This window comes from Mchenga conophoros, linkage group LG8 (assembly GCF_057382185.1).
Source record: "Mchenga conophoros isolate Kocher_MC1m ecotype Shallow Benthic linkage group LG8, M_conophoros_male_GT1.1, whole genome shotgun sequence".
In the NCBI taxonomy this organism is placed as follows: Eukaryota; Metazoa; Chordata; class Actinopteri; order Cichliformes; family Cichlidae; genus Mchenga; species Mchenga conophoros.
Genome location: NC_140533.1, coordinates 9,059,731 through 9,069,940, shown reverse-complemented (window position 1 = coordinate 9,069,940; position 10,210 = coordinate 9,059,731). Strand labels below are relative to the sequence as shown.

General features: G+C 42.2%; 1 protein-coding gene across 3 annotated transcripts; it reads left to right on the top strand.

Annotated features, from left to right (window-relative positions):
- The first annotated feature begins 606 nt into the window (after positions 1–606).
- On the top strand, positions 607–9,653 carry tefa (TEF transcription factor, PAR bZIP family member a). 3 transcript variants are annotated; one of them, XM_085283834.1, is made up of 5 exons: positions 607–810; positions 5,544–5,933; positions 6,368–6,588; positions 7,316–7,527; positions 8,066–9,653. In XM_085283834.1, exons 1-5 carry the CDS (start codon positions 735–737, stop codon positions 8,085–8,087), a joined length of 921 nt encoding a protein of 306 aa, XP_085139960.1. In that variant the 5' UTR covers positions 607–734; the 3' UTR covers positions 8,088–9,653. The 3 variants fall into 3 exon arrangements, with proteins under 3 accessions (XP_085139960.1, XP_085139961.1, XP_085139959.1); XM_085283833.1 differs by lacking the exon at positions 607–810 and adding an exon at positions 4,301–4,744; XM_085283835.1 differs by having other exon boundaries at positions 608–810; positions 7,316–9,653.
- Positions 9,654–10,210: the final 557 nt, after the last annotated feature.

The following is a 10,210-nucleotide window of genomic DNA, read 5'->3' as shown; positions in this document are numbered from 1 at the left end:
ACAGCTTTCGCAGAATACAGTTAAAAATCCAATACTTAACCCCTCCACTCACATTTACCAAAGCTGCAGCGGGCCACACTGGGGTCTGAGGCGTGCCCCTGGAGCTTTATTTGACACCCATTGGACTGTTTCTGTCTTAGTTGGTGTAAAACGTGTGTATAGACGAGCATTACAAGGCCTATACTTTACATAATTGCTATTCCAGACATATAACTGGAACGTAAATGCGGGCTAGCTTAAATTTAGCCTCATGCTTGCTCCTAAGTCCCCCACACGGTGACCCTAAGCGAGTTACTCTATGATAATATACGCCATGTTTAAAAAAAACAAAAAAAAACACCGAACTCAAATCGTACTAAAGTCTCTTCACTCGTGGGGAGCATGTAGGGGTTAAAACCAGTTGTACCCGACTTATAACGTAACGGGTCGCTATGGATCACGTTTTTTTTTTTTTAAACTTTCGCTAACACAGGTGCGGCCCAGGATTGGCTGGCAGCGCTGTGATTAGCATAAGGTATGGCCAATGGGCGTTCTTTCCGTCGATTGCGTGGGAATGCTCGCTGCCGATTGGCTGCGCGGAGCTGGAGTGGGCGGGCCGCGTTAAGTAATTTCGGCCGAGTTCAGAGTGTGAGACCTGCCTAAGTTCTAATATTTCCCGACGTTTTTCGGGAGCGCTCACACCCGTTCAAGCACTGCCCGGGCCTCCAGGATTGTGCACTTTCACAGGAGAAAACATGACCACTGAAATCCCAGAGATTTTCAGGGCTCTTCTTGAGCATCCGTTCGCTCTTCCAAACTTTGACGACAATGGTAAGTGACAGCCAAACGTAGCTCTGGTTAAGTTAAAATTCCGAAAATTAAGAGACAGATTTACCACGTAGATCGTTTATCTGAAGCGACAAACTGATTTTGAGGAAATTCGGGAACTTTTGCGCAAACTGTGTGTTTGTTGCGTAATCCTCGTCAGCTGAGCCGCATGAGACAGCAAGGAGCTTCTCCTTGGCTGGATTTAGAAGCTAAAAGTTGGAGGAATTTAACAGAAAACGTGGACTAAATTACTAAATAGACACTTATAATTTAAAAAACGATACTCTAACACATACAAAGCAGGTACTGATCCTTTCATTGCGGTGGTAAAGACCGCTTAGTGTGAAAGAGGAGATATGTTGATAAAGCTAAACACCCTAAAATAAGATCACCTGCTGTTTTTAATGATCATCGCGTTGCAGGCTAATAAAAATGCTGTCATTCGTGGTTGTAACGGATTAGTAACACCGCCTCTTTTGGCTGAAAGCTCCAGTAAGCAGACTCAGATCGACCTGCAAATCAGATCAGTATCTAACACCCACTGATCCTCTGTGACCTGTGGTGGTTTTGTTGCTGCACAATTGCACTTTGACAACGTCTCAGTCAGGAAAGCATGTTTGGTATGTGACTGCTGAAACATGCAGGTGTGTGAGACCACTGTGGCCCCTTTAAGTGAGCCTGCTTGGGAGATGATGCCTCATATAATTTAGGCTGACCGTTTTGGTTTTGTGTTTAACACAAACACAACAATCTCAGCGTGGGTGGCGTTTGAGGTCGACGCAATGACTCTGTTTTCATTCCGTGTAAGTGATCACAGAGATATAATATCTTCAAATTGAGACTAAATCTGCCCCATTTAACAGGACTGCACAGTAGTCACTCAGGCTGAGTTTTTAAATGGGGCCATCACAGTACTAACATGACTCGTGAAGCAAAAGCAGTCCTTTTGTTGTTGTTGTTGTTGCTTTGCTGCACAGTATGTTTGACTTGTTGTTGTAGGAGAGAAGTTAGATTAGGTTCAGGCTCCAAGTGCTTTAAAATGTAATTTTTGGGTGAACTGCCCCTTTATGCAGCATGATGAATCAATAGTTAGTTGACAGTTGACTCTAACTTGTCCATAGGTAATGAATGTGGCGTGAATGGTTGTCAAGGAGTCTGCCTGTTGTCCTGTGACAACTGAGATGGTCTGCAGCCCCACCTCAAGCTCCCTGAACTGTATAAGTAGAAGAAAATGGTGTTCGGTCTTTGCAGACCATGAGAGAGCAAGTGGTAAATTTACAGCAGGCGAGAGTACTCTGCTGCTCTGTGTCCAATTAAGTAGTTTAATGCAGCTCAAGTCAGAGCACCTTTCATTAGAGAGATTCAGGAGCTCCATATTTTCCACCTTTAGTTTTGATCAGAGACTAAATCCTCCCCACCATCGAGGTCAGGGAATGAGCCACTCACCAGCTGTTCCTTGCTAGAGGGGCTGTGTTCCTTCTTTAAAATACCTTTGATGGTGATTTACTGCTTTCATGTCAGGCAGCATGCTCGGTCAGCTCACGTTTTTTCTTTTTCTTCTTTGTAAACTCACGTGTGACTTACCAGTAAAATTTTGATGTCTTTCATGCTCGAAAATTCTTCCGCCAAGTGTTGAAAGACCGAAAGAGAGCGTTTTGGTTTATGCACAGGCATTATTGATGCTGTGTGTAAATTAATTGAGCCTTGGTTTATTGCTATATTTTTGAAATCCTCAAACTTTTAGCTGGGCCTTTTATTCTTGTCAAACTTTCTGTCCTATATACACTGTTACAATAGTGTATTCTAATATTTAACATGACCAGAGGGGCAGAGCGAGGATGATGAAGGACTGCACTAAGGGTCAGTATAAAACAGATCCTTATATGGACGTAGAAATTTTATGATGACATATATAATAACGTTCAGGCGTGCACTGCCTGTCGTACATACTGATCATAAATAGAACCCGTGTGTACCATGAGACAGACGCAAATGACCAGGATGGATCAGATGTCACATTCGTCTTGGTGTGTGTTGCTCCAAAGCCAAAGATTTTGACACGAGGACTGTAAAGATGCTTTTATTCTCTCCCACTCTTAGCTGGGGTATGTTTTAGATTAGGAAGTTGTAGGAGTTGTCTACATGTGAGGACATGACATGAAGGTCAAATAAACTAGTTTCTTATAGGGTCTTGTCCAGCACCTCCAATGCAAACTCTCTACACACACTTATTATTTTGGACCGTAGTCTAAAATCACATGGAGCTGTACAGACCACAAACAGATACTTTCTTAATTTGTTTCCCTAATTTTGCACAGACAAGATTTTAGTTCTACTTGTTAATGCAGCTAATAGTTTATCATTGTGGTTAAGTGGCATATATAATAAGTGGGACAAAGTTCAGTGTGACCACCTATAGCAGATGACCTTGGGGGATTGTATTTGTTTTTATCGCTGTGACACAAACACGGAGAAAAACTCCCTCCCCCACTAAAGACAATAAAACTGTGCCTTGTGTGAGGAAAGCATGCATGTAGCTGCCTTTCATAGGTTGCCTTACTGAATGCTTCATGTTAGTGCACACTTTGGAGGGCAATAACATGTGTCTATTTAAATGCCTTTTTGCATAAGAAAACAGGATGTAGATTTTAAAAATCCTCTTTCTTTCTCCGCAGGATATGATTTGCTTCAATTTCCACATCATTCAGATTATTGTTTATTTATTTATTTTTTACCACCACTTTTTTCACCAGGAGTAAAAAAAAAAGTTTACTGTATGCTTAAAGGCGATGTGGGACAATTATCAGCGACCACGATCGTGATTAAGCTTTCTGCGGTACAGCACAGACATGCACATCTTTGCCCCTTGGTCTTCTGCTTAGCTGCAGCAGCATAGCCCACACCAACTAAACCTCAAGGTGCTGCTCCTCAGCCCAATAATACTTTGGCACTGCAGCGCCGCCCTTCTTGCTCACGCCTGCGTGTGAGCCACAGAGACACATCGCGGCGTCATTGGACAAAACCGGGCGATATGTAAGAGCGGCACCTGCACGTGTGTTTGCATGTGAGCTGGGCAGGCTTTGCTAGTCAGGACATGATCCGAGCTTTTTGTCCCACTTTTTGTGCAGTTTTTTCTTCTTTTTGGTTTTTCTGTCAGAGTATATCAATTAATATAATCTTCAAGTATTTCTGATTAATATCTTATTTGGGTTAGATGGTTATAGTTATTGCCTGTTCGTAAATTTAGAAAAGGTGCTATAAACCCTCGCTGTCTGTGTTTATGTGATCGTATAACATTAAAAGAACTGGAAAGAAAGCTAAATAACCGAATAAGGGTGGGAAAAAACTCGGTTAAAATACGTGTTGCAATAGTTTTTTTTATATCTTATTTAGGTGAACATGTATATAACTCGGTCAACCAATGAGAGCGCAGATAGTTTTCAGGAACACGCCCCCTCGCGCTGTAATATTAATATTCATGAGGTCAGACTCAGCCGGCCAATCAACACAAAGCCAACAGGAGGTTTTTTTCACAAGGAGGCGCGGTTTGTTCTAAAAAACTAAAAAACAAACCTTTCGACTGTCACGGTTACCGAGGAAGTGGGTTAGAGAAGCTCTAGTGGATGCTATCGCGGATAAAATTCGTTTGAGTGGATTCAGTGGATTTTGAAGCAGTCTGTGACGGCGGTTCAGCGGGCTGAGGAGCTGGCGTTATCAAGCTAACGAGCTAACCCGCCGTGTTTGCATCTTTTTTTTTGCACTTGCTCCGCGGTGAACTTTGAATAATAAAGAGACAATAAAAAAAGAATTATAAAAATGTCTGGAGAGCCACTTCTCGTCACGGTGGAGACTGCCGCTGGGGCCCCGAGTTCATTCCCGCTGGTTTTGAAGAAAATAATGGAAATGCCTCCGCCGAATATACTGGACGGAGACGACGGTAAGCGCAGAGCTGACGAAGAGGAAGAGGCGGATGTCGGCTCTAAAACGAGTTCACCCGAATAAAGAGGCTGGCGAATAATAAAAATAATAATTAAAACAGTCTTCTTATCATAACAGTGTAGCAGCCTGTATACGGTTGGCGCTGCGTGTGCTAACACCTCTGAGGGCATATTAATTTTGCAGCGCTAGCTGCAGTCGCTATGTACCCTAGAAAGGCCTCCTCTTTTCTCCTGGGTCCGATTCTGCTCAGCATCCAGACTTTTCTAGACACGCCCCTGAGTTTAAATGCAATTATTTTGCTGTTGTTGACAGGAGGCACTCTTTCTCCGGTTAAAACAAAGTAATATTTTGATGATAAAACCTGGTTTTAAGTGAATAAGAACTTAAATAAGCGTGATAACATTCTCGGCCTGGTTGTTTTTCCCCCTCACTGTGTGTTTACTGTGGATATGAGTCCTTCAGTTTAAAAACCGCATAACTGAATCATAGTCATCTTAAATGGCGTTCACTGTTGCTGCTGTTGTACTGTATACTGGATGTAGTGGTGTCAGGGTACTTAAAATAGTTTTCTACAGAACAGTGACAGATGATAGTGGGAGGGGGAGGAGATTTCACTGTAACACACTGGATAGTTTGGGGTAGAAACAGAGAGAAGAAAAAAATCTTCTTTCTCAGCACTGAATACATTATAAAGCCATGTTTTCTATGTCAAAGCAAAATATATATAATATAATATTTGTGAAAACTCCATATGTGTGTGTCTCTGTGTATATTCATGTGTATCTTTCCTGTTTCAGACACCGACAAGGAAAAGCTGTGTCTTGGAGACACCGGTGACCTGGGTGGAGGAGGGAGTGACATGGGTCCTTCGGCCGCTCTGACCCCAGCTATCTGGGAGAAAACCATCCCCTATGATGGTGAGAGCTTCCACCTGGAGTACATGGACCTGGAGGAGTTCCTCATGGAGAATGGCATTCCCACGTCACCAGAGGAGAACTTAAAGGGCACGCCAGAAGGAGACGCCATGAAGACGGAGAACCAAAAGGCTACGTCCTCTGCACAGACAAAGATCACCAAGCTAGTGTCTCCATTGACTCTGCTGCCCATTCAGGAGCTGGACAAGAGTCAGGAGGAAGTGGTGATCATCACAAAGAGTGATTCTGACATCACCTGTGATGTTGTTACAGGTGAGGCTCCTCTTGGCCCTGTATGATGTCAGAGAGAGCAGAGTGTTTATGGGGGCCAGAAGGAAGTTGCTTACAGAAGATAAGGCTTAGTTTGAACTGTGATTCATGCAAAGCTACTCTGACAAAATCTAAGGATAAAAATACAGAGTTTGTAGATAAGTATAATTGTATAAGAAGTATAAAATCCCTGCTGGAATTGTCCTAAATAGAGGTAATAATGCATGCTTATATTTCATATTTGGTTGTGTCACTATGTTAGCGAAACAGGATATGGTGTGATCTAACAATGTCACCTAATCCTGAAACAAGCTGTGGGTGGTAACTATTCTGGCGGGACAGCAGAAATAGAAGCTGGTGCAGCCGCATACTGGAGATGGCAGACTTTACAGTTGGTGTCTCATATTTCTGTTTTTGTTTCTTATCTGTGTGCTCAGAGGTGACCACTGACGAGGACAGGGTGACTCCTGAGCCCATCATCCCTGAAGAAATTGAGGTTGAGGTCAACTACGAGCCAGATCCTACAGATTTGGTCCTGTCGAGCGTGCCCGGGGGCGAACTGTTTGACCCGCGCAAACACAAGTTCTCTGAAGATGATCTCAAGCCACAGCCTATGATTAAGAAGGCCAAGAAGGTGTTTGTACCCGACGAACAGAAGGTATGCTGGCAACTGGATGAGGAGGACCACAAAAAAATGCGCTTTCAGTCTAGCAGGCTGCTTCATTGTGTTTATGTGCCTCGTGGCAAATCGGTAAAACAGGAAGACAGTTGGAGCTCAAACATGTAGGGTTGTATAATCACACTAGAAACATTGCTGATGCCAATAGACTGGCAATTATATGTCAACTTTCTAATCATTCACTCATCGCTTTATTCAATGCTGTGTCTAATATACACGCTCTAAACTTGCATGTATCGGGGTAATTTGGGATTACTGTTAATAACTGATAAAAATGAAAGTGGGAGGCATGTGAGCTTGTTTTTAAAAATGTCATTTATTTTTGAAGGCGGGAACGCTAGAAAACATTTACAGTCACTGCCTGAAATAAACAGGAAATGTTTTTAAAAAAAACAAACAAACAAACTTTCTATTTATCTTTGTGCGGTTTGGAATTTCATCAGTGTTGGAGGTTTGAAAAAGGATCTGCTGTTGAGTTCTGCGACTCACCATGACTCAGCGATGTTATAATCTTGAAATCAGTTTTTTTCCCTGCTTCCTGCTCCTTGAGAAGAACGCTGGTTTTGTTTACAGGGACAAAGGAGCTTGGCTGTCAGCCATATTTGCAGGATTAGGCAAACATGGGTGAGATTCAGGCTGAAGTGCGTTGATTAGAATAAAGAACACACAGTAAGCAAGCGGTTTCTTTTCTGTTTTGCTCCCCCAGGATGAGAAATACTGGCAGAGGAGGAAGAAGAACAATGTGGCGGCTAAACGTTCCCGCGACGCCCGCAGGCTGAAGGAGAACCAGATCACTGTCCGAGCTGCGTTCCTGGAGCGTGAGAACACGGCGCTGCGGACGGAGGTGGCCGAGCTGCGGAAGGAATGCGGCCGCTACAAGAACGTTGTGGGGCGATATGAAAACAAATACGGACCACTGTAAGGGACGAGGAAAACACACATGCGAAATACACAAAAGGACATGCAAACCGAACAGTGTCAATATTTAGAAAGATAGATATTTTTAAGACCTGATCTTTTGCCATGTGACCGGATACAAACCTACCGTACCGCTGAAGAGAGGGATGGCCTTAGCTGTAAGAGAGGGGGAGGAAGAGGGGAGAATGAGACCCCTGTATAGCCTACACTGTGATGAAAGTCCATCAGGGGGTTTGATTTGAATAATTGTGAGTGTATTTGGTGAACAAACCTGCTTTCATTTGAGTCACAATAACGTGAGAATGAGTAAAACAGCAGAGGCTTTCCTTCCATGTGGTACCTAAGAAGGTAAAGGGAGAGGAGCCTAAAGCCTCACTCAGCCTTCATGTTGGATATTCTACTTTACAATAACTTCTTGGTAGTCCCACACACCAGCCTTCAGAGCTGCTAGTTGCTGATGGAAACATTGCTTAATACTGGCCTCTCTTCTCCCCCCTTCCTTCCATTGTCATTCATCCTTGTTCTCTTCTCTTTTAAGAGCGGTGCCAGATGACGAATAGACAACAGTTGATTTATTCATTTATTTTTCCTAATGAATAAATAAATCCTTTGGTTGTTACATGGAAGAAGAGGATGAAGAACAGACGAGCATGTGTGAGGGCCGATGCTGCCAGCGAGATGTTATAGCATGTTAAGATATCAAATTTTTTAAAATCATTATTATTATATTTAGCATCTGTGCAAGTGAGAGGGGTGTGTGAGGATATTCAAGTGCTTCTTTGGTGCACCTCGCTTCTGAGGTGTCATTTTTTTATCATGTTTTGTACGACTGATGCTGAGATGAGATTGTTTGTGATGTTCGGGCTTTGATTTCTACATACAGTAGGTTTGGTTTTGTTTTTTAGGTGGCACATGTAATGGTTTAGGCTACATGGCTTCCCTATTGGGGTTTGCAGGTTGCTTCCAGCAGTTTTCATAGTAGTTTTATATCATAATATAAGAGATTGTGCAAAGAGTTGGGCTTTTCTTTACCCACAAAGACTTCTTTTTTTGACTGTGACATGTCCAATAACCTAAAAGCTTCTTCAGGGGATTTCTGTGACTTGGCAGGAAAAAACAAACAAAAAAAAAAGCACCCATGTTCACTTTTCTTCATGTATGAGCTTTCTACTAGCGGCGGCTCAGAGCTGTACATAAACGCTTAGTCCTCCCTGTTTCTGTGCTTGTCGCCCTCGTGCTGTGTCCCTCACAGAGTTGTTGCCTCTCTGCGGGTTGTCGATGTGGACTCGTCCATTTTCTGTCAGCAACACTTCAGAAGTGTCTGTGTAGAGTCTACTGATGCATGCACTGTAAATAACTCAGGCTAATGTAATACATTAAAATGTATTTAGCATCATAGACCATACATACAGTGCTATTTGAGTTTTTTGAAGAATCTTTATTTACCATTTACACCTGCTTCCGTATTACAGGTTTTCTGTCGAAACGCACAGTGTCTCTTCAGTCTCGGTAACACAGACTGTTGTGGGACGCCTCTTTAAACCCTTTGAGTGTTTTCTACGTCTAAAGCCATTTCAATGCAGCGAGCAGTCTGCCAGTGTACAGTTAACTTTGCATCCAAACTACAGCTGTGACTTACCCGCCGGTTACTTTGCTGTCCACTTTTGACAAAAAAGGGAAAGCGGTTTATTTCTCTTTCGCTGCAGGGCTTCCACATCTATAACTGTTCTCACTTTGTAACCTAAATAAAAGTGAACATTGTGTTCTTTACAATTTTTTTTTTTTTTTCCATTTTTTAAAAAACAGCTTCCTCTTAATGAGTGGGCGTGTGCATTTTTGTGAAGTACAACTACAAGTAGGATTTTTGTGTAAATATTCCAGACCTCTTTAACAGAAAATTGTTTCACTCCAAGCTTTTTTTTTTTTTTTTTTTTTTTTTTTGTTGCAATGGTTGTTGCAGCTTCTCAGGAACAGGTCATTTAGCTAACTTTGTTGTGTGGGTTTTTTTTTTTTTTTTTGGTTTTTTTAAACCTTTCTGGTTACATCTTTGTAAAGAAACATCTTTGAGTGTGGCAAGCTTTTGTCTTGTATTTACATTATGTAAGATTAAAGCCTTGTAGACCGAACTCCTTGAGTCTCTTGTTTCTTTTTATGCCATCTTATTGTCATGACTGCAGGATCTGAGGAAAACCTGGAAGGACAACTTTCAACTTTGGTACAAACGTTTGCTTGAACCCGAGAATCATCTGGACCTCATAAACCACAACTTTGTATAAATTATAAGGGTTCACACAATTTTCTTAAGATCAAATAATTAAAATCAAGTTTTCTTGATGTTATTTAAGGCCATACCTCAGGAACAGGGGGCACATTAGTTCACTGGACTTTTTTGGTCATCAATGGATTTGAGTGAATGAAAATGACTATTCTGATTCTTGACAGATTTAAAGCTATTGTTGAAATTGTGACGCACTGAGCCTCTAACTAATCTGCTTATCTCAGAGTAGTTTGAGGAGGTGGATGTTCTAAAACAGGGGTCGGGAACTCCAGGCCTCAAGGGTTGGTGTCCTGCAGGTTTTAGATATTACCCTGGGTTAACACATTTAAATCCAATGATTAGTTCATTACCAGGCCTCTGGAGAACTTCGAGGACATGCTGAGGAGGTAGTTTAGCCATTAAAAT

Coding starts and splice junctions, on each gene's coding strand:
- tefa (XM_085283833.1), top strand. CDS start 4,624: ATGTCTGGAGAGCCACTTCTCGTCACGGTGGAGACTGCCGCTGGGGCC. Junction 4,745..5,543: donor TATACTGGACGGAGACGACG/GTAAGCGCAGAG, acceptor TTCCTGTTTCAG/ACACCGACAAGGAAAAGCTG. Junction 7,528..8,065: donor GAAAACAAATACGGACCACT/GTAAGGGACGAG, acceptor TTCTCTTTTAAG/AGCGGTGCCAGATGACGAAT.